Source organism: Oryx dammah, unplaced genomic scaffold (assembly GCF_014754425.2).
Source record: "Oryx dammah isolate SB20612 unplaced genomic scaffold, SCBI_Odam_1.1 HiC_scaffold_1, whole genome shotgun sequence".
Lineage (NCBI taxonomy): Eukaryota > Metazoa > Chordata > Mammalia > Artiodactyla > Bovidae > Oryx > Oryx dammah.
This window is the reverse complement of record NW_024070185.1, coordinates 103,611,557-103,636,109: the sequence shown is the minus strand read 5'-3', so window position 1 is coordinate 103,636,109 and position 24,553 is coordinate 103,611,557. Positions and strand designations below refer to the sequence as shown.

The 24,553-nt window shown below is 49.5% G+C and overlaps 1 protein-coding gene across 1 annotated transcript in view; it reads right to left on the bottom strand.

The window, feature by feature from the left end:
- The window catches only part of PAPPA (pappalysin 1), a 263,068-nt gene that overhangs the window by 89,414 nt on the left and 149,101 nt on the right, over positions 1–24,553 (bottom strand). Inside the window, exon 11 of the mRNA XM_040238522.1 lies at positions 22,372–22,565. Within this exon, the coding sequence (XP_040094456.1) occupies positions 22,372–22,565 (194 nt within the window). The remainder of the gene's footprint in view (positions 1–22,371; positions 22,566–24,553) is intronic.

Below are 24,553 nucleotides of genomic sequence, written 5' to 3'. Positions count from 1 at the left end.
GGAGCATGGAAGCTTTCAATGACTCTTTCAAGCTCACACATCCAATTGTAGATAACAGCAGGATGCTGGACTCTGAGTCCACATTCTGCGGACTCAATCACATGGCAGCTCAATTGCTGTTTTGATTAAAACCTCTGCTTCCTCTGATGGAGAAGTAGATACTGAGGACCACTCTCCTCATCTCCAATCACTCCCCATCCTCTCCCTGCTCCTGTGTGTGTGCACGCACTCTGTCTTGTCCTGCTCTTTGCAACCCTATGGACTGTAGCCTGCCAGACTCCTCTGTCCATGGGATTCTCTAGGCAAGAAAACTGGAGTGGGTTGTCCTTTTCTACTCCAGGGGATCATTCCAACCCAGGGATCAAAGCTGCACTTCCTACACTGGTAGGCAGATTCACTGCCACTGCTCCATCTCTGCTGCAGAGGTTCCCATAATTCGCTTTCACAATGGAGAATGCATCATATCGCCCTGCTAGTTCTCACCCCATCCGTGGCTGCCCCTGGACCACAGGATGGAGACTTCCCTAGACACAGCTTACAAGGGCCTTGGGGAGCTGGTTCGGGCACATCCCCAGGTACAGAGCCAGCTGTGCTCCATCCACACAGGCGCACATGGGTGCCCCCTTCCCACTGGACCGCCCTTCCTCCCGTGTGCCACAGACTCCACCATCGTGAGGCTTGTGCCCAGTTCCCTTGCTCCTCCCCACCCCCACTTCCCTCCACGGCACTTGATGATGGCCCATTTCATGAAACACGACACATACTTCAAAGCCAATCTCAAATATCACCCCTCCTCTGAAAGCCTTTGCTCACCCCCCAGGCAGAATTAATTGCTCCCTCTTATGTGTCCATATAGTTCTTTATATATGCCTCCGTTACAGCACTTGTCAGGTTGGATTATAGTTGTTTAGAGCTCAGTCTTATCCCTTTAAACTCTGAAGGCTTCCAAGGTGAGAACTGTGTTTCATTTACCCTCAAATAAATCCCAGAAAATTGCCCAGCAGACAGGACACAAGAGGTGCCCAGTGAACACCAATAACACCAGCAGCGTATGTGGAGTGCCCACTGTCTGCTGAGCCAGCAGGGTACGTGAAGTGCCTGCTGTCTGCTGGGCACTGCTTTCAGGACTCTGTACGTATGAAAGCATGCAGTCTTCAATGATGGCTAGGTAAGATAGGTGCTATTATTATACCCCTTTAATATATAAGGAAATTGGAGCCCAGTAATTCACTGACATGAACTTGGGCAAACTCCGTGCTAGCAAAGGACAGGGAAGCCTGGCGTGCTGCAGTCCACGGGGTTGCAAAGAGTCGGACACGATTTAGCGACTGAACAACAGCAAAGTTCACTGAAGGTCACACAACTAGTTAGTAGAACCAAAACTCAAACCCAGGTGCAAACTCAGCCCCGACTTAACTGTAGATATAATTTGAAGAGAGCTTGTCTACATATGGCTCAGGGCCGTTATAGATAATGGACTTGGGGTTTTTTCTGGTTGTTTCTCCTGGTCTGCTGAATGGTTCAGCAGACAAAAGCAGGACCTTCCAGGCCTGTCCTGGGATGGAGCTGTGTGGTTCACAGAGCCCCGCGCTGCCAGGCTCCAGGACCTGCCTCCTAGAACCAACTCAGTTGCTAACTTTCTCTGACATTCATTGTTCCTGCTTGTAGACGGATGGAGTAAGATGGAACCTCAAAGGGCTCTTCTGTTCTGACATTCTGCCACCTTTTGATGTCCAGTTCTTTCCAGCAAAAGTATCGATTCTGCAGTGAAATATGACGCTCCTGTAGGTCTGAGTTGGCTCAGGGATCCCATGTCTCTGATACCCTGAGGCCAAAAGCTAACTCCTATCACAGCCAGCATTTCTAAGGCAACTGGAGAAATAACCTAAAATTTTACTGCAGTCATTCCAGCAACATGTTTTCTGTTTTCTTTTTCTTTTCTTTTTGTGTGTGCTGCAAAAGAGCTGGAAGTTCTTCTCCCAGAGCTTTGAGATCATCGATGTTTGAGTTGGGAAAGTCCTCCGAGATCTGATTCCAGCCATCATGCCTGACAGACAGGTGGGGGACAGAGCCCAGTGGGGAGCAGAACAGTGCTGCAGTGGTCCTCCGGGCTGGCTCTCAGCTGACAGAAGCAGAGGCCTCTGTGGCCCTAGGACCTGGGGACTTTCATCCACACCAGGCACTGCCAGCCACGACACCCAGCACCCGCCTCCAAACCTCCTCCCTTGCAGAAGACTGCTTTCAATTAGAGGAGTTAACGATGTCTTGCTTTCAAAGGGTTTTTTAAATCCAGTTTATCTTCCACCCACACACGGAGTACACAAAGGCAGGGACGGAGAGAGAGGAGGGGGAGTGGGCGTTCTGGCATTTTCCCACACAAGGGAGATGCCAGGAGGTTTCTCCTGAATTTCACTTTTACAGATTTACATGCCCTTTTGTCAATCACAGGATGGAGGAAGTGCTCGTCAAACCTCGAGCCCATCTTCTCCAATTTCCTCTTTCAATCCAAAGGGACCTGGGAAAGAGCCTCATGGAAAAAGAGAGGAAAAGGAATAGGGAGGAGGAGGGGAGCATGCTGACAATAACTGCAGGTAAGCGCAGACGTGTGTGCACAACAAGCACTTGTGCACACACACACACACACACACACACTCCCCAGGCAGTGGTTCAGAATATTTCTACTCGGGCCACACGTTAACCTCAGGTTTACAGGCCCCAAGCCAAGCCATTTCCCCAAGAACTGCAAGGCTGCAGAGGTGGGCAGGGGTCCTTGCTCTGAAGACTGCAGGCTGTAAGGGGCCTTGGGATAGCGGACACAGAGTTGTCAACGTGAAATAAAGCTGCCTCTATAAAGCTGGCTTGGCTGTTCCTTTGAGAACATGCTGCTCCCTCCTCAGAGCTCCTGTTGGGGAGGGACAGGGGACTGGCTCTTAAGGATGGCCCCCCAGGACTGATGCTGCCCCATGTATTACCTCCTCTGACCCTCACAATAACGCTGAGAAATGACCATTTTGTGTGTGTGTGTGTCCCTCCTGGAGAGATAAGGGCTCTGAGGTTTGGAAGGCACTGGCTGCTCCCCTGGGACGTAGAGGTCAAAGCCAAGTGGTCTGACTCAACGTCCGTTCTCTCCCCATCCTGTGGCTGGACGAGCCGAGGACGCTTCGTCACAGCCTTTGTGTAACACGCTGTGCTGTGGTTTCTCGCCCATCTGTCCCCCACGCATGAGCTTCGAGGACATTGCCCATGCCTGATTGATCTCTCCTTTTCATTGGTGTCCAGTGCAGGTCACTGGGCAGGGCTCCTTGAACATGGCCTTTGTTGAGATGATGCAGCTTTTCCAAGGCCGCACATGCGGTTCAGAGCTGACAACGTCTGACCCAGAAGCCCGGGTCTCTGGGGGCCTCGACCAGCGCTGGGAGGTGATGATGACCGCTGGATGCAGGAAGACACCAGAGACCCAGCATCCGTTCAGGAGCACCAGTACGTCTGGCAGCTGCATCCGGCTACCACCCAGGCTCACCCAGCGCTGACGTGCTGTGAACAAGCCGATGACAAAAGAAATGGTACTCACAGCCATCTCTCTCATTAGCGTAATGCACTCCAGAGCCTGGTTGATTCCACTGCTTCGCTTACTCCCTAAAGCCACCCTGTGAGAACCTGAGACGCCTCAAGGAAGCGCAAGGGCCCTTGAGCCCAGTGGAGCACTCGAGGCCCACTTGTGGGGTCAGGGCAGCCGCTCCCCCACCTCCTGCCCAGGACAGCCGTCCTTAGCCCGGGCCTGCTGCCTCCCTGACTGCAGACTCACCCTGGCTCAGGCCTGGCCCAGGAGGTGGGCCTATCTGCAGGCCCTGCACTTGGCTGTTGGCTCACTGAGGGCAAGCATGAGGCCTTACTTGCTACCTCTTTAATACTAAGCACAGGCGGTTTAGTCGCTGAGATGTATCCGACTCTTGCGACTCTGTGGACTGTACCTTGCCAGGCTCCTCTGTCCGTGGGATTTTCCAGGCAAGGATCCTGGAGTGGGTGGCCATGCCCTTCTCTAGGGGATCATCCCGACTCAGGGGTTGAACCCGGGTCTCCTGCACTGCAGGCAGATTCTTTACCAACTGAGCTACCAGGGGAAAGCCTAAAGTAAGCACTAAGCTAGTTGAATAAAGAATGAACTGACACCAGTCACAGGGATGTTATTGGTCCTTAATATGTATCAGGCGTCTAACACGAGCTCCGCATGCCTGGTCTCCATGAAGGTGGCATGGAGACCAAATGTGCCGACTCTGGCTCAGGTCCGCTTTCACTGGCTGTGGAACGCTGTGGTCCTCTCCCGCCTGGGTCCTGTTCCCCACTCACTGCTCTGCCCCTCCTGATCGCCTTCCTGTGCTCCTTCCTCCAAACTGACCCCCTGAGTATGACACAAAATATCTTAAAAGGTATCCATTACTGAGGTTAACATTACACGATACAAACACACACTTTCAATCCCCTCATCCGACTTCCGTTAACACATTTTCGATTTCCTCCTCCAGTCTCCATTTTACACGCTTACTAGTGAAAGAGTCCACGCGGTCACAAAGAGCCGGACACGACCGAGCGACTAAACTACTACTATGACTAGGGGGAGAGACAGAGACAGAGAGACAGACAGACAGAAAGGGGGGGAAAGCCAGGCTTTCTTTCCTGATCATCAGAAACAGTGCTCACTACCCCCCCAACCCCCGCCCCAGCCCTCAGAACAGGGTCCCCCTTGAAACCTGCCTTAAAAAGACTGAAAGGGGAGTGGGAAGGTTGGATTGCCTTTCTTTCAATTTCAGGATTTATTATTTGTCGTGGACAATCGAGCAAAGAAGCATTTCCTGTGTATAGGGCGGGTGCCTGGGGTGTAGAGTTACCTCCTCCACTCGGCAGACCTCAGGGCCTCCCCACCCAGGAGACCCTCACAGATAAGGTACCCTGGCATCAGATGCCCTCCAGCCTTGGGGCTCAGCTCCAGGGTGGCTAGTACCTTGTTGCCCCCCAGAGTCTGTCCCTAACACATTAGGCATTTCACACTCCTTAGGGGTCTAATATCCTCCTGGCCCACCCCTCCCACATGTGTCTGGAATGCTATGGTTTGGGGCATAAGCCCCCGGTCTGATCAAATGGTCCTGGAAAAGACGCCTAGGCTCTCAAGGGGAAACGTGCAAAGACGTCACTTAAAACACCACTGTCACAAAGCATCCTGATATTTTCACAGGTGAGGAAACCAACTTTCTTAGAAAAGAAAAGGTTGAGAGTCACAGAATTGATTCTTGGGAACCACTCACTCAATGCCCTAATTTTACAGACAGGCACTCAGGACTTCTAAGGGACAGAAATTGGATGCCCCAACCTTCTTCTAAAGGAAGTATTTATGCGAGGGGCCTCAGAAGGTGTCCATGATCAATGACAAAGACAAAACACACTTTCTTTGCCAACACCTAAACCAGCAACTATGTCCCAAGCACAGATCCTCTCCTTCCTGAGTAAGGCAGGAATTGCCATCCTCATCTGCTCTCCAGGTAGGGAGCCTGAGTTTCAAAGGGGACCAACGGCATCCTTAAGCCACACCAATCAGGACTGTGAAGTCCGGGTCTGATTCCCGCTGGTGGTACTACAAGTCTGCCTCCTTTGACACAGATGAGGAAACTGGGACCCACCTAGGGTAAATGGTGATTTGCAGAAAAGCGACGATGACGGCAGTGATGGTGAGCACTCACCTGCTTTCACCGCCATCAACTCCATCCTCATCTCACTGTGAAAGAGTCCTATTAAACATTTTCAGGTGGGAAAATTGAGGCCAAGGAAGAGGAAGAAATAATCACCATGGTAGTGGGAGTGCTAGTTAACAAAAGGACACAGGTCAGCCACTGACTTTGTACAACATGGGGGTTCTTACCACGCTGACCCTCGGGGTCAGCACCATCTCCCATCTCCCAGACAGCAGAGCTGGGCCTTGGGCGTGCTCAGCACCGGAACCCACCCACCCGTTTCGAGGAGGCGCTGGGCAGGGGGCTCGGGCTCCTCCAGCTAGTAAATCCTCTAACAAGGGAGAGTGATTAGTGTCGGATGTGGCGGTCGGCTTTTGTGCAGCTGACAACTTGTCCCTTTAGAGGCCGGGCCAGGCTCATTTCACAGGGGCCCTCCGCAGGCCCGCTCCCGGCTCCGTAATTACGCCATTCACCAGTCACCCAGGCCCGCCTCTGAACTCCTGACCCGGCACTGAAAGACTTGGGATCTCATTACTAATCTCTTAAGCCACCTAGTCCTCCAAAATACATCCATTTAAGTTGGAGGCCAAGGCTTCGGGGGTGGGAGCCAGAGAGAGGGAAAGTCCAGCAGAGGCCCTTCTCATGACATGGCCATGGGCCTGCTCTGGGGCCTGGGGCTGGAGTCACAGGGCAGCTGGCTTGGCTGGCTGGCTTGGGGCAGGACAGGCCTCCCCAAGGCTCGGGACTCAGCTCAGATACTATGCCTTGGGATGGGGAGGGCATCTGGACCCACCTGTTTGTAATTTCAGGGGTGCGGGTAGGGGATGAGGCCCGTGTTTGTTTTAATTATTATTATTGTTGTTGAAAAGGGAGGGGAAAAAAATGAGCAGAAACTGCTAACATCTGGAGGCTGCTGTCCAGTTTACGTAATCTCCTGAAGCCGAGGAGGGACACGGGATCCCCAGCCAGATGGTCCGTGGGTGACTTCATGGTACATGTGTCTCCTCCAGCAGTTAAGATGCTGACAGGGTTAGAATAGTGGGTTGCAGGACCTTCTTAAAATTCTTTAGGGGTGAGGGATGGGGGCTTGGGGGTGCTTCCAGAGATCTCAGTCTTCTTTTGGAACACTCAAATTTTGCTCTGGCCAAAGCTCACATACTTCTTATATTTCTCTCTCATTCATTCACTCATGCACTCATTCAATATACACTGACATGACACTTATTACGAGTTAGGTTCTTTATCTCATGATATCTAAGGAAAATGGATCCCAGAGAAGGGGAAAAAAAGACCATAAAGATAAAACCCCTTCCCCGAAAGAGGTCCCAGACCCAAGTGGAGGGTGGGGAGAGTAAATGATGATGCCAGCAAGCACCCATCCAACAATGTGGTGGGCTCTTTGCTCAAGGTTTGTGCAGGCCGAGAGGAACTTGGAAAAAGGAAGTTCCCAGACAATCTGTGCCCAAGCACCAGGCCTGAAATGACAAATCTTAATATCAAGAGGCTGGAGAGCAAGGGCTGGAGAAAAAAAAAAGCTAGAGAAGGAGAAAAACTGGGCCACAGCTGAGCCATGACAAACCCAGTTTCCCAGATGATGTCAATAGCAGAAGCATGAAGGATAAAGTTCGAGATGTAGAATTTTGCTGCAAACACAGTTCTGAGGACATTCGTATTCTTTTTAAAAATCACATTGCTAACTTTATGTGTTTCCAAATCTCTTCAAAAAAAATTGTACTGAAAGCAATGAATGACATTTCATGAATTCTAGGTCAGAATATAAGCAGCCTAGACTCTGGAAGAGACCAAGATGGTGCTGTTATCTTCAACTAGAATGTACACTCAAATCTGGATTGAAACCTAGAGATACTGGCAGCGTGAGGTGAAAATTCGGAGGCATCACCAGCCTTCCATATGAATCCTGAAGCAATATGAATCTGACATGTATTTCAAAGTTTGGGGGCACCGTCAGTTTTCAAACAGGACTTTGAGTATGGAAACACTTCCAGTTCAAGACCAGAATACCAGGGTACTGTCGTTCTAGTAACAGGGCCAAGCAATACCGTCTGCTCTAAATCCAGTGCCCCCAAATGCCTGTGTCAGAAAATCAGACACCAAAGACGGAGAACACAGATCCAGTGAGCTTTACTCTGGAATGCCCTGTCTACAGGCTCGGGGTGGAATTGGCAGACACGGCCAACTGAGGAGCAAAGCACAGCTCAGAACCACTCGGACTCACGCAGGCTGTCCGAGGTAGCCTCCAGACGGCTCCTTCGCCTACTCTGGGATCCCTGAAATGTGCATGGATTAATCAGGGAAATGGTGACCGTGTCCAAACTCGGTGCCCGGTCACTGAAACCCTTGGTTAAGCATAGTTGAGCAGTGGTTAATGGCAGTCTTGACCACACTGGCCTATTCGAGAAAGGTCAAGGGAGTGATTTTTCACTTAAAAACAGCTGTGCGTTAAAAGAACAAGACTTTCTCAAGTTCATAAAACTAGGAGTTTCCAGGTTGTCTTTGTGTTGTTTTCTCCCTTCCCCTTCTTCACCGTCTCCTCCTTTCCTAATAAAGATGTATGTGCCCCAGGCTGTGACCAGGATGACGGACAAGTCACACTGCCTGCAGGGAGGCCCACTCAGTGCCCAGGCCACTGCCTGCAGGGAGGCCCACTCGGTGCCCAGGCCACTGCCTGCAGGGAGCCCCACTCGGTGCCCAGGCCACTGCCTGCAGGGAGGCCCAACTGGTGCCCAGGCCACTCAGAGCACCTTGTCTTGGGTTCTGCCCTTCACCACAAACCTCAGGGTTTTCTGATCCCCTCTGATCACCCTGGGAGAAAGCGCTGGAAAGTGCTGCATGCATGCCTCTCCTCTTTGCTTTTGAAGAGCAGCAGTCCTCTTGGCAGGGCTGCTCCAGCTTGATTTCTCCAAGGAAGAGGCTCTGAAGGATACCATGCTCTGATGCACGCAAGGACCCGAGGACAGGGCTGGCATATGATATGCTGACCTTCCGGCTCAAAGAAGGGCTCACATTCTGAAGGACGAGGGTGGCATCTCTCTCTGGCCTTCCTCTCCAGGTTTCAGCAGGAGGGACAGTGACATGCAAATCGGGGGTTTGCCCATCAAATGTCCAATGGGCGCTGCTGACACCCATGTCCACCACCCCAGCCACAGAGCCCTCTGGGGAACAGAGGCCATTTGCGGTGGTGCTCTCTCCCAGGGGGCCCTTGGACGAGGCAGCACGCATCTGCAGAAGAGCAGAGTATTGAAGCAGCTGTTTTGAGACATGGTCCATGGGAACCATCCCAGCATGATCTGGGATCCACAATATGACCTTCTCAACAATCCTACACCTGCCGCTTGCCTGAACTTTCCATGAGCTGTGGAAGTCACACACATCCGAGAGATATGGGCCAGAACTCACTGACATCATGACTGAATGCTCTAAGATGCCTCAGTTCCTCCACTGAAAAATCAAATGACGAGGTCTGCTTTGGAGGGTTGTCCCAGGGTTAAAAAATCCCTTGCAAGTGCAGACACATAGCCCTGCAGGCCAGAAACACTCTTAGCATTCCCCTCCATTGTCCCTTCCCACTTCTTTCTTCCTGGTTCTAGAAGAAGACAGTCCTGGGCATGAATTCCAGATTTCCCTGCCTCACCCTCAGCTGGCTGTAGAAACTTGGGTAAGTTATTAATACTTCACCTTTGTTAAGTCCCAACTTAGTCCTTTGTAAACCAGTGAAAGTTAGTCCCTACTTCCCAAAGGGGCTGGCGGGTATAAATGTGCTAACAACAGAGTGAAACTCTGGGTAGAGGTCCTGACATGGAGTAATCAGGCAGAAAGCCAGACCTTTTATGTTGCTATCACCACCAGCTATTGCTATTACTACTACGTCCTTGGTTATTACTGTCATTTATTATTATTTAGTCGTTCCTCTGCATCTGTCCTCTCATTTTTATCGTCAAGTAACCTTCGTGAGTCTCAGCTTAGTCCTCTGCAACCAGTGAAAGTTAGTCATTATCTCTTAGAGGGGTTGGCAGCTGTATATGTGTTGTAACACTGTGAAACTCGGCTTTTCCGGTAGCAAACTCTGTTCTAGACCTGCCGTACCTCAAGGTGTAAGATGGAGCCCAGATACATGGCAGTTCATGGGACATGTGGTATGGAAAGTCATAGACAAAGGCAGATGCAAAGTACTGATAAAAGGCCACTTATGCCGGGCCACGGATGGTTCCAGAAGTGCTATGTGGTATCAGAGAGTGAGGGCTCCACACGGGCTGGGATGGTCAAGAGATGCACGTGAAAGAGGAGCTGGTTGAAGCAGACCTTGAAAGATAGTTAAGCTTTAAATGAGAGGACTTCCCTAGTGGTCCAGTGGTTAAGAATCACCTGCCCACGCGGGAGACACGGGTTCCACCCCTGGGCCGGGAAGATCCAACATGCCGTGGAGCAGCTGTGCTGTGAGTCACAATTGCGAGCCACAATTACTGAGGCCCATGCTCTAGGGCTGGGGTTCTGTAAGTACCGAGCCTGCACGTTGCAAGTACTGAAGCCCGCCCTCTCTAGAGCCCATGCTCCACAACAGAAGACACTGCAATGGGAAGCCTGAACACCGCAGTGAGGAGGAGCCCCTGCTCACCTAGAGAAAGCCTGTGCAGAGCAAGGAAGACCCAGCACAGCCAAAAATTAATGAATTTTTTTTAAAGGTGGATGAATGAAGGATGGTGTTTCCATGTAGAAGAAATGGAAACTCTAAGGTCTGTCTGGGGATTGCAGATGGGTCCATTCTGTCTGGAAGGCTCCTGTCTAACAAACCTGTTAGACAACAGGCTGTGAGGAAGAGCTGAGGCACACAGACCGTGGAAGGCCTTACCTGCTAAGACTCTGGGATTTTATACGCCGTGGGGAACACGGCACATAAATATAAATAAATAGAGATCTTTCACAAGAGAGAGATCCCTGAGACCAATATTTATTGTGAACGATGGAAAAGGTACTACAAAAGGAAAATTCCTCCAATAAAGATACGTGCAGACTTAATGATTTAAGATGATGTATCACAAAAAGATAAGTATGTCATATTTCACTTTGGGAACAAAAGAAGGGTTATTCTAAAAAAAAAAAAAAATTCTTGGGAGAAGTGTGTCTGCTGGAAAGCACATGGGCTGTGGAGCCTGAAAGCACTGGTCTCACTCCTGTGCCACCATTTGGAGGAAGGGTTCTTTTGCTTCCCCATCTGTGAAATGAGAACACAGTTCTTACTAGATTATAAGGATTTAATGCCATCACCAAAGTGAATCCGGGTAGACAGCAGTTATTACATGCCAAGCAATGCTCCACGTGTTGTTTGAGTGCCGTTTTCTAGAACACTCGCAACTGCCAGTTCATCTCCCTGTTTTACAGATGAGGAGACTGAGGCAGAGAGAGATTCTGGTCACCCTGGGTCTCACTACAGGTGGCCGCACGAGGACGGGCTAAACCAGAACAGCTCCAACAGCGGGGCTCAGTGTCTGCCTGTGGCTATTTAATTTTAAATTCATCAGAAGTTCAGTTCCTTAGTGCCCTGAGTCGCATCTCCAGGGTTCAGTACAATAGGTGGCGAGGGGCAGTAGTGCCAGGAGGGGCAGTAGGCACCTCCACTGTCACCAAAAGTCCTATCAGAGAACGGATCTGGAGGCCGGCTCTCTACACTGACCCAGTCCTACCTTCTCTGGCACATGAACTGACCACAGGTCCCCAGTGTGTGTCAGTTTCTCTCCTTCCTGCATGGCTCTGAATTACTTTTCTCTTCCCAGACCCCTTGCCCCAGGCAGCTGTGTTGCAGACCTGGGCATCACCCTGGCAGTAGCCACAATTCCTGAGAGCAGTATCCTGCCAGCAGGCCAGATCTCTCCCAAACTCACGTCTCTTTCCCAAGATGGAGACAAATGCAGGCTTCAGGCAAGCATCCCCTTCCACCAGCTGGATGTATGGGTCCAGTTTGGAAAAGGTCTCAGGGCGGGCAGGAGCCCCCCAGGGAAGACTTTGCTGGACCACCCTGGCACAGAAGCTTGCCCCTCAGCATGGGTACCTGTCACGTGCCTCTCTGAGTCCATTTCTCCCTGAAAAATGAACACGCTACAAATATATCCTGGCACATGGATCTGGCCAAAGAATTAGGTGAGTTTAAAAAAATCTGTGTCTGGGGTGGTGAAGAGGGTAGAAAGCTCTTTTTGGTCTGGTTCTATAGATAACGGGCTTCCCAGGTGGCATGGGGGTAAAGGATCCTCCTGCCATTGCAGGGGACACAAGGGACATTTGATCCCTGCTTTGGGAAGATCCCCTGGAAAAGGAAATGGCAATCCACTAATCCACTCCAGTATTCTTGCCTGAGAAATTTCATGGACAGAGGAGCCTGCGGTCTACAGTCCATGGGGTCGCAAAGAGTCAGACACAACTGAGAGACAGAGCATGCAGCTTCTATAGACTGCCTAGATTACTTTTTAAAAGTAAGGATGTTGGGGTGGAGAGTGGGGGGCAAGGGGGTTGCAAAACAAACAAATGAACACACACACCCCAGAAGCAAAATGCTGTACACAACCGACATCCAACTCTCCCCAGACCCCCATCCTTTGGGCCTGGCTTGAGAAAGTTTACTTCCAGACTTGGAGAAACGAGCATGTGGTTTTGGGGGCAGACTCCAATACCGCCGAAGCCGCGGGCTCAGCAAGCTCGACCGGCTGCTGCTTCCTAAGCGTATTACGGTCTCGGAGAGTGAACGCTGTTTACATATTTGACATGTTTCTTGGGTACAGGACATGAAACTAAATTATACAGCAAAGATGATGCTGGCGAAACACCGGTGCCCCCACTTAAAAGAACAATAATTTTAAAAATAAAAAGAAGAGAAAATGAAAGACAAGGATGGAGTTGAGTCTTGCGGGAGCCTGAGTAGACAGCAAGGAAGGAGGGAAGGGTCTGGTCCTGAAAGGATGAGGAGGGAGGGACGATGTGGAGAATACAGACAGCAAGATGGGAGAGGAGAGGGTGGAAAGGTGCAAGAAAGACAAAGGCCTAGGGGTCTTGCAGGAGGGGCTGTGGTGTGAACTGGCCCGGCCATGTCTGCTCTCTGCAAAGAGCCAGTGGAAGCTGCCCCAAACCACAAAGCCTGGCTTGCTCTTGGGCTGCAAGACAGGAGTCGACTGGCAAGCAAGAGCCTTCTCTGCTCCATGAAGCACCTTCCTGGTAACCCGTGCGTGTCTGCTGCACAGGCCAGCACACCCTCCCCTGTCAATGCACGTGTCTCTAAGAATAACTCCACGTGCCTGCATACCACAGTGGTTTGCCCAAGTTTTTCTTTCCTTCTTAGAAGTACCTGTGTCAAGGTTCCCTGTCCTCCAAGGACACTACAGATGACTTGAAGGTAGTGGTTGAACACTTCCTCTCAGCCTCGACTCCCTGCTGAAAAGGATGTTCTAGACAGAGTGAAAGACTGAAGGCGGGAGGAGAAGGGGACGGCAGAAGATGGGATGGTTGGGTGGCATCACCGACTCCACGGACATGAGTTTGAGCAAGCTCTGGGGGTTGGTGACGGACAGGGAAGCCTAGTGTGCTGCAGTCCATGGGGTCGCAAAGAGTTGGACACGACTGAACTGAACTGAATGGAGACATAGTAGGTTCACAATAAGACTACAGTGGGTTTTAAATCCAAATATCAGAATTGCTTTCTAACAGATAGGGATTGAGGGGTTTAGGGAAGTTATTTCATCACAGCCGAATCTTAAGTGAAATAAGACCAAGAGACTCTCAAAGTCTCTCTCTGCTTAGATTTCTGTAGTCCTAAAGAGTGTTTCTTTAAAAATAACAACACAGAACTCAATACTTCCTCATTGGATCCCTCAGTGGCTAAAACTCCATGGACAGAAAGAAGCACTTCTTTAAAAAGTTTTTAGTTGCTAGCAGAAGGAAAACTACAGCTGTGGACCCACTGTCTCACCCTTGACCAACGCCTGCCATAGGAATGCTGCCACTCCTGTTTTACAGATGGGGCAGAGGCAAGGAGAACCAGCTTGCTTGGAGGGACAGAGTCGGTAATTGGTGACCCTTGAATCGAAGCCAGGTTGAGCTGATCCTAAACCTCATTTTTTTCTATAAAACTCTCGTCACTCAAAGTTGGGAAGGCACAATCATAGTGTCAAGCATTTATTGGTTTGAATAAAGCTTGAAACAGCGAATGACTTAAGAAGGGAGCAAAGAAGAGGGGTGGAGGAGAGTCTGGTGGAGACCTTCGCCGGGGTCATGAAAAATTTGATAGATTTAAAGTCCGCCCCCTGCCCCCCCCCCCACCCCAACCCACATTTCCATATCAAGTCCAGGATATTATAGCCACCAGGGCAAGGGGGTCCTTTCTGATACAGGAACTGGCTTTTAGTCTTCTGGAGGGATTTTTGGGTGCCCCACACCAATGGGACAGACTGTAACAGGCCATAGGACTAGCTGTTTTGTCTCCTTAGATGACTCACACATGTGCTCTTGAGAAATCATTCAGAAACCACCAGAAGAAAGCAGATCCCTTGGGTACTTGGGAAAACTGCTTGGAATCCTCTCTGACATTTTGGCGCATCTCCTTGGTCTCCTGCTTCCCCCACCACCAGTGGATGGTGCCCCATTTCACCAGTGAGAAGAGCTGACCACACTGGTGAAGGGACACGTTTCAGCAGGGGCCTCAGCACTGGGTACTGAGCTCACAGTTGCTGCACCCCACCCTCCCAGCTCTTTGCCAATACGAGCATCAGTAGAGAACGGCTCATCCAGGCAAAATGTCCACGTGGGGCTGTTTCAATGCAATACCAGTAGCTGGTACAAGAAGAGAAAGAAGTAGAAGAAAGCGTGGCACAGGCAAGAACGTCCACCTTCTGCATGCACAGAAGGCAGCTCTTCATTCTGAGATGAGAAGCAAAAGTTCTGAGTTTCATAAGGTGCTTCAAACCCATCTTTCAGGCGGTGCTCCTAGAGGTCAGTCCTCATCCTCAAATAAGCATCTGACCTGTTGGTGCCCAGCTCAGAATCTCAGAGAAGCTCCTCACTGCACTTGGAATAACATGTAGGGACTTCCCTTGTCCAGCGGTTAAGACTTCACATGCCCACGGCAGGGGGCCTGAGTTCAATCCCTGACTGGGGAGCTAGATCCTCCACGCCACTAAGAGTTTGTGTGCACACCTAAAGATCCCGTATGTCCCAATAATGACCCAAGATCCTGGGTGCCACAACTGAGACCTCGCGCAGCCCGTAAATAAATAGTGAAGTCTAAATTTCAAGCATCGGAGGGCGGGTGCCACATCATTTTCATAGCCCATCTCTCTTGACATCCCCTGGATCTCATTTTTTATTTCCCCCTGAATTTCTTATTGACCTTTTTTGGATGCCTATCTCCCTGTCTGTCTCTCTGTCTCTCTGACATGATCTTCCTTTCAACACCCCTCTACTACCCCAGATTATTCTTCCAGGCACAGCTCAGCGATCACACCCAGAGGAAATATTCACCCACCCTCCCCTTGACTCCTCGGTCCCAGAACGTCCTATCCTGCACCATGGGTGCCAGTGGAAAGATCTCTTGTCCTTATGTCAGAGAGCCCAGTGGATTTCTGCTCCCTTCCTCTGGACACAAGGACGCAGGAGACGCAGATGAATGGTCCCTACGCATTCTGGGCCTACGGCTCGGTGGCACCAGGGAGCGCGCATCTCTTGCGATTCCCTTACCAACATCTCAAGGCTTCTCAGGTAGAGCACATGCTTTCGTGACAAACCTGCAAACCTTCCACCTACAATTGTCCTGCTGGTGTTTTCCTTCATGTTCTTTCCCACAATCCATTAATAATTAGCCATGGAGCCAAAAATCTACCCTCAGGGTTCAGCAACTTGAAACATTTCCTGTGCTTCTCCCATATTTTCATAAACGTGTTTTAAGTGACTTTCTGGAAAGGGCAACACTTAACGTGAAAGAATGACTGCCCCTAGGTAGAGATGTTGGTGGCATGGCAGAAACAGTGGGGCCATACTGGGGGTCCTGGAGAGGGGGGTTCCCACTTTCCTCGAGGTACTTGAATGCAAGCTAGGCAAGAAAACACGCAAACGGCAGGCTTCCTCATCTGTTCTCCTGTGTCAGCCACGGAAGTGGGCGTGAGCTGACTTGTCCTGCACCCAGGCTCCTGGGATGAACCCTGCAAGCTGAATCCTGGTTCTGCCGCGGTCTCTTAGAAGGGCACGCCCCCCGCCACCAAACTAGTCAGTCCCTCAGCTCTCAGAGCCTTACTGTCCCAATCTGTCAGATGAGAGCAGCAATTCCTACTTTTGCAGTAGCTTAAGTCGGATTCAAGGAATTTGATGCGGAGCCTAGCTGAACTTGGAAAATATTATTTTTATAATTTGTCCAGGACCTTCTGAAAGTGGGCAAAGGACTTTTCCATCCCTACATGCTGGCTTTTTTCCCTGCTGGCTGAGTAAGCTGATAGCAGTGCGGTTTCTTCCTCAGGGAAACTCCCTCTGAATCTCAGACTCTTGGGTCTTGGCTGCTATTTCTAGCTGGACACACCCCTCCCATGGAATAGTGAGCACTGTGAGGGCTACGAAAGGACCAGCGCTTCTCTGGAGTTTCGCAAAGTGCCTGCTCTAGCCCTGAGTGTGCAGGAAACATTTGTTAATGCAACTGTGCTTATTCACCCAACCAAACGCTGACTGAGCTTCTGTGCTGTGTGGCTCACTGGAATGAGGGTGCAGAAAGGAGGCCTGACACGAACCAAAGACGGAATTAACACACACTACCCGATACATGGGAAACGAACAAAGCAATCACCACGACAAACAGTGCTAAGCTTTTTCTCTGCATTCACTCCCTTAATCCCCACCAAATAGATGCCACCATTCTCTCTTTCCAGAAGAGAAAACTGAGGTTCCTGGAGGAATAACTGGCTCAAAATTCCCAAATAAAAAGAAAAGCTATGCAGGCAGGGCCACCTCTGCACGACTTCCACTTGACCCCACGGATGTCTGTGTTTTCTACCTGCTTACATTTCTCAGGGCAGGATCCCTTCATTTGTCCATTTAGTCAAATGCATAAGTCAACAACTCCATCAAGACAAATTATGATTTGTATTTTAATAGAGGCACACCATGTTCTGGATATGCCAAGGAACAGGTACTAGTGATTCTCAGTGAGGTGGCCAATGATCGATATGTCTAATCATGGATCAGTGGATGCAAAGTCAGAATCAGTCACAAAGGAAGGCGAGATGCCCAGGGCTTCCTGTGTGACCACCAGCTCAGCCTGAGTGCCTTGTGATAGCAGCTTATTGCATCACAGGCACTCCATCTCATTATGGATAGTGCTTGTTCTAAGCAAGGTTGTCTTTACTTTGGCTCTGAAACTACAGCCCTGGAAATGCTTAGTTTAAATGTTACCCTCAAAGGATCAGCCAAATAAACTGGTTGGTTGACTGCAGGTCCATAATCCCTGGGAGAGCACTGTGCATTCCGATAGCCTTTGCATCTCCACCACCTCCCGTGCGGGAGGAGGAAGGGGACTGTTTGGACAGGAGGAACCTGGCTTGGGAAGAAACACAGTGCGGGGCGGGGTGGGGGGCAGGATGAAGGAATCTCTGCAGCTCACTTTGGCAGCCTGTGGTGTAAAGCACAGAGAAATGTGAGACCTGGAGACCAAATGAGAACAAGACGGGATCTTTGCAAACACTTAAACCAAGCTGTGCTGAGTTTCCCAGAAGAGAGATAACTCTGTACTTTCAATTTGTTCCATTTTTGTTCTGTCTCAGGGACCTCTTGAATTCCAGCAGGGCCGGGAAGGTGCACGGCCAAAACATCCCAAGAATGTCTCTTATTATAGGATGTTCAGCCCGATGCGCACAGCCAGGGAGGTTTGATGCTTCTGATAACATTTGGATATAAGACTCGATGTTCGGGTGAAGGAGCTTCAGTTCAGTTCAGTTCAGTCGCTCAGTCGTGTCTGACTCTTTGTGACCCCGTGAATCGCAGCATGCCAGGCCTCCCTGTCCATTACCAACTCCTGGAGTTCACTCAGACTCCCGTCCATCGAGTCAGTGATGCCATCCAGCCATCTCATCCTCTGTCATCCCCTTCTCCTCCTGCCCCCAATCCCTCCCAGCATCAGTGCTAACCAAATTTGGGCATCTTGTTTGAGGGGGATGGACAAGCAAGACTGGGGACTTTGAGAAGTGGAGGGTTCATGCAAAAATGGAAATGAAAATTTTAATCATTTTCTAGACTCATCTAGCACAGAGAGGGTGGGGTCTCTGCAGTAGCCACAGTGACAGCCTGCCTGCTGAGTCCGACAGGGCTATGCCTCTTGAGAGCATCCTTACATTACGGTCTTACACATTCATAACGTCGAGGTTGGGTCTCCTTCTTCTTTGGTTTCTTCCATGGGCTCCAGCACAGAGCCAGGAACATAACTCCAATAAACACCTGCATTTATCATTTTTGCAGCATCAGGGGAAATACAGAGACTAGGACAATACTGACTTATAAAGAAGAAATGGACATGACTATGGTCATTTCATCACTCTCCAAGTGGATAGAGTGTCTCAGTGAACACCAGGGTACCAGCAACAGGGACACCTAGACAGAGTGGGAACAGCCTGAACTCAAGCTGTGAGCAGTGCCTGGGAGATTTTTGCTGTTACTGTTCATCAGCTAAGTTGTGCCTGACTCTTTGTGACCCCATGGACTGCAGCACACCAGGCTTCCCTGTCCTTCACAACCTCCTGGAGTTTGTTGAAACTCATGTCCATTGAGGTGGTGATGCTATCCAACCATCTCATCCTCCATCACCCCCTTCTCCTCCTGCCCTCAGTCTTTCCCAGCATCAGGGTCTTTTCCAATGAGTCGACTCTTGTCATCAGGCGGCCAAAGAATTGGAGCTTCAGCTTCAGCGTCAATCCTTCCAATGAATATTCAGGGTTGATTTCCTTTAGGATTGACTGGTTTGATCTCCTTGCAGTCCAAGAGACTCTCAAGAGTCTTCTCCAGCACCATGGTTTGAAAGCATAAGTTCTTCGGTGCTCAGCCTTCCTGATGGTCCAACTCTCACATACATACAAAACTACTAGAAAAACCATAGCTTTGACTAGACAGACCTTTGTCAGCAAAGTGGTTTCTCTGCTTTGTAATCTGCTGTCTAGGTTTGTCATAGCTTTCCTTCCAAGGAGCAGGCATCTTTCATTTCATGGCTGAAGTCACTGTCTGCAGTGATTTCTGGAGCCCAAGAAAATAAAATTGGTCACTGCTTCCACTTTACCCCTTCCATTTGTCATGAATTAATGAGATCAGATGCTATGATCTTAAGCTTTTTGAATGCTGAGTTTTCAGCCAGCTTTTTCATTCTCTTTTACCCTTGTCAAGGGGCTCTTTAGTTCCTCCTCAAGCACTTCATGGAGTATGCATGGTACCACCAACACAAAGATCTATCCATTCGTGGCTCTTTCCACCTGATTCACAGTGACATTTTTCAGGAACCCGGCTACTCCCAGCTCCTGAACAAGACCACACATTCCCACACTCCCAGTGTCGCCTTCCAGGAGAACCTTTCCATCCTAAATTTCCCACCACGGGCTGTGTGACCTTGCGGAAACCACTCCGCGTCTCAGTTTCTCCAAGGTAAGTAGTAATTCTTCCCTTGAAGAATGGCGAGGGGGTTGGTTATGAAGCACGTATGAGGGCCCAGCTCCGTGGCTGGTGGACCTCGACAACAGCTAGTTCCCTCCCCACTCTCTTCCCTGTGCTTCGGGATCACTGCGTCTGCAACGCCTGGGCTCCTGCATCTGCACGGCCTGTTCCTGGAGGATGCTCGCGTGTGCGTGCCTGTGTGTGTGTGAGAGAGAGAGACAGAGAGAGAGAGAGGAGGAGGAAAGTGGAGGAGGAATGTATAATTGGGTTAAGGGAAGCGAAGGTGCTCACAGTGCATCTAAGGAGCCCACAACTCCCTCTCTCAGGCCATCAACCTCTTGCCTGGAGGCCCTGACAGGGTGAAAATTAACCACCAGCCTCCTCTAGTCACCGCGCAGGGTGATGACGGCCACGGTTACACTTCCTCCTCTTCTCTGCTGTCAGAAGGGAGCCATGTCTACACTCCAGGAAGAGGCTTGACTCAGCCATGCAGGCTGTGCGTGTAGTGTCTGTGTGTGTGCACATGTTGGCCCATGCATGACGGGGTTGGTGCGGGAATGGCTTCCAGGCACTCGCTTTGAGACAGGGAACTGGGGGGACTTTTGTTCTGCCAGCCCCCAGGCCCCCTGTCCGGCCCTGCACCCAGGCGGCACACACCTCCCCACCCTGACCCTGTATCCTCCAGTGAGCTGATCTCATTATGGCAAATTTAGTTACAGCTGAAGTCTCCTTGTAACAAAGATTATGTCCAAGCCTAGAGTAATGGAACCTAGTCGATTTCATTAAAATAAAATTGGTTACAATGAATAATTCAATAGGATGATTTTGTTTCCTCATCTCCTCTTTGTAGATCGAAGAGCAAGTATTTATAATGATTTTTTTAAATTGGATTGTTGTTTAGGAAGAGATAATCACCCATGATTCCTGACAGCACCCCCTCCCCTTCCCAGACTGGAATAATTGCCTGGGCGAAGTCTCTTTTCAAATGCTAAGACTGGAAAATTCTTTCTCTCCTTTTCTCACATTAGTAGCAATAACCTTTGGTGGCTTTTAAGCACAGCTGTTACCTCAACACTTGGTCACATGAGATTCTGAGTGCGTTAATAATACCCTTGTTTGAACGATGTTTTTAAAACATTTCTAGAGACTGGATGGCAGTGTTGTATCTGGAATGCCTGGCTCTATCACTGGCCAGCCCTGTTGTTCCTAAAGCAGGGCACTCCTATGAGAAAGGTAGCGATGTGTGTGTTTATCTACAATCAATTAAACACACATCGCTCGAACTCCTGATCTTATCTACATCTGTGCTTGAAGATGGGGAACAAAGTAAATAAAACCTTAAAACTCTTTTCACAAAATTAGCAGCTTAAGGGGGAAGCCAGACATGGAAACAGGTAATTAGAGTTCAGAGCATGGGTGTCACCCAACATGAACCCAGCAAGTACAGAGACGGCAAGGGGCAGAATGAGCGTAGGCAGGCATTCACTCATTCACGCACTCGGCTGGCACTATACAGGACAAACATCAGGGAATCCCTCGCTTACATTTCTTTCTATCCTCCCCAGAAACAGAGACAAACGCGTACACAAAGAATCTGATGCAGGTAAACACAATCAGATAATTGAACAAATGATCAAATAAACACTATAAGCGAAGTTAGGTTCCTTTGTCCCTCTTCCAGTGATTCTCCCTGGGCCCCAGAAGAAGGTCCCGTGTCTCTTTCATCTAGAAACCAGGCCCCTCCACCCTCACCCCAGCCCTCCACCGACCATGAGTCAGAGAAGCAATGTTGGAGAGGAATGAGGAGAAATAATGGCTCTCCTGCAAGGCCAGGTGGGAGGCCGGCCTCTGAAACGGCTGCGGGGCTGGGTGGGAGGAAGCGCGGGCGTGTCTCTGGGAAACAGGAGTCTCGGAAGAAGGCAGGTGCACACTGCGCGGGATAATTGGAAAGGGGACTCTGGGGACAGCAGGGCCATCCCTAGAATCACAGAAGGTCTGGTGGCCCCAGCGCTCTCGCTCCCTCGACTAAGCTGACAGTCCCTTGGGGAAGAGCCCTGGGGCATAACTAGTGCATTCGGGAATGAGGACTGAGTCACAGCTTTTGAGTGTTGGGAAGGTCCTTGGAGATCATCCAGTTCAACTACTCTCTAATTTAAAGATGGGGAAAATGGGGCCCGGAGAAGTGGGAAGGCTAGTCCAAAGCCACACAGCATTCATGATGGAGATGCCATATCCAGGAGAGCGTGCTAGAGGAGGACGTGACGTGACACCCTCCTCTGTCAAAAGTGAGACTCTCCCTGAGAATTTGCTCTTATATCATTGAATGCCAGTGATATATCCAAAATGGAGGGCTTTCCCCAAATATGACTTCTAGTAGGAGACACAGGACAGTCATTACCCCTACTATGCTAATGTTTCTTGCCGTTAAAAACTCCAAATTCAATTGCTGACAAACAAGTCTCATGAGACCTCAGAATGACCTTTGGCTATTGGCGGCACCATGGATGGACCCAGAGATTATCGTGTGCTGTCCAGGTTTGTCAAAGCTTTCTAGGAGATCAAACCAGTCCCTCCTAAAGGAAACCAACCCTGAATATCCATTGGAAGGACTGATGCTGAAGTGCCAACACTTTGGCCACCTGATGTGATGAGCTGACTCATTGAAAAAGACCCTGATGCTGGGAAAGATTGAGGGCAAAAGGAGAAGAGGGCAACAGAGGATGAGATGGTTGGACAGTATCACAGACTCAATGGATATGAATTCAAACAAACTGTGGGAGATAGTGAAAGTCAGGGAAGCCTGGAGTGAGGTAGTCCATGGGATTGCAAAGAGTCAGACACAACTTAGCGACTGAATCCCAACAGAGGTATGGTCAAGTGGCCATGTCCAGTGACACTGCCTTTGTGATGCGCAACCTTGAGGGGCAGAGCAGCGATTTGGAATGTCTGCAGGAAATGTCATGCACGGCTGGGCGCTTACCTGGGACGCTGCTGGTTGGCCGATGATGACCCAGCCTGGGCACTGCTGGTCTTGGTGGGACACTGTAGCATTGGATGCCCACTGATCCAGGAACCCCTGGGGGGTGTAGACACCACAGTCCTTGATGCTGGTTTTTTGTTCAAACTCCTCACATACCCCGTCACCATCATGGAAATAGCACCGGCTGGGTTCATCTGCGGGAGACAGACATAGAAGGGACAGAACAGATCAGTGTTTGTTCTTTGGCCCTGACTCCCACCAGCAGTTATGGAATCAGATACACAGAATCATCAGCACAGTCAAGCCCACCACTGATGGTCACCACTGACTGTTATTCAGGCTGTGAGTCACGGATGGTCACCACTGACTGTTATTTACAATGGAGATCTTGCCATAGGAGGCAACACTGGTAAATCTGGAGGACATTACATGAAGGAGAAACATCGTACGATTCCACTTATATGATGCATATAAAGCCAACTCACAGAAGGAGAGAGTAGAATGGTGACTGCCAGGGCCTGGAAGAGGCGGGGTTGAGATTTCAAATCCACTGTTCAAACGGTATAAAGCTTTGTTATGCAAGATGAATAAGTTTTAGCGATCTGAGGTACAATACTGTGACGATAGATTAAAAAAAGCTGTATGTACACTTACAAATTTAAGAGGGTAGATCTTATATTATGTGATTTTTACTACATAACACACACGCACATTAACAAAGACTTCCACCTTCATACCTCTTGTGAGCAACACAGTACCCTTGGGAGAAAGATATTATTTAAATTATTGGTTTAGTTTTCTAGATTGGGAAACTGAAATCCTGCATGTCTTAAATAACTTGCCCAAGGTCGTGAAATGTGTTCATGCCGGATCCTGATTTTAAACTCGGGCTTTCACTGTCCAAGTTCTAGGTACGTTATCTGCCACTGCCGCACTTCATAGTCTTAAACTGACTATTTTGACTATTTAACTGTAAATAGGATTACAGTCTGACATAGAGTGAACTGTTATATGAGAGCCTCTGGCTTCAGTCCCAGGTCTGTAACTAAATTGCTCTGTTCCTTTAGACAAATCTCTTTCCCTCTTCTGGGCTCAATCATCATTGAAGGGGCGAAACTGCTGAAACTCCAGGAGCCCTTCCTGTCTAAGGTGCTATCTTCTAGATATTTGCTGGATATCTTAGGTATTTCAGTTAAAGGCCAAATGAGTTCTCAAGCTCCTATGTAACTCAAATCATAGCCAGGAGTTCTGCTTGGGACAGTTTAAAGCTGCAGCTGGCTGCAATGATTCTCACTGAGCTGCAAGAACAAAACTCAAGGGAAACAGAGTTAGTTGGATGCCTTCTTTTTTTAAATTTTTTTTTTTAACTTTTAACTTTTATTGGGCTATAGTCAATCCAGTGGAAAAGACCCTGATGCTGGGAAAGATTGAGGGCAGGAGGAGAAGGGGATGTCAGAGAATGAGATGGTTGGATGGCATCACCGACTCAGTGGATGTGAGTTTGAGCAAACTCTGGAAGATAGTGAAGGACAGGGAAGCCTGGCGCACTGCAGTCCATAGGATCACAGAGTCAGACATGACCTAACAACTGAACAACAACATAGTCGATTAACAATGTTGTGATAGTTTCAGGTGAACGGCTATACATATACATGTATAGCTGGATGCCTTCGAAGCAGGTAGGACCTATACAGTACATGCTTCTTGGTGTTTCAGAATAGAATAACACAAGGAGAAATCTGGAGGTAGCTGTCCAAAAGCGATCATCTTGCCAGGTACACTTTCCCAATTCCTCTAGGAAAGCTAAGTACTCCCTCCTGTGTGGGTTCCTATTTTACAAAGATCCCCATCATAATCCGCCTGCAATTAGCCTGAATCTGCCTGCAACGTGGGACACCTGGTTTTGATCCCTGGGTTGGGAAGATCCCCTGGCAAAGGGAAAGGCTACCCACTCCAGTATTCTGGCCTTGAGAATTCCATAGACTTTAGAGTCCATGGGATCGCAAAAAGTTGGACACAACTGAGCGACTTTCAGTTCACTTCACCGTCTTAATACTCATCCCGCTGTACTGCCATCACATTTTCATGTAGCAGCTCCTTCAAATAGTACACTTGGAGAGTGGGAGAGAACGTTAGTATAAATTCTGCCCAGGCAAGAGGCACCTCTCCTGAGAAAATCTAA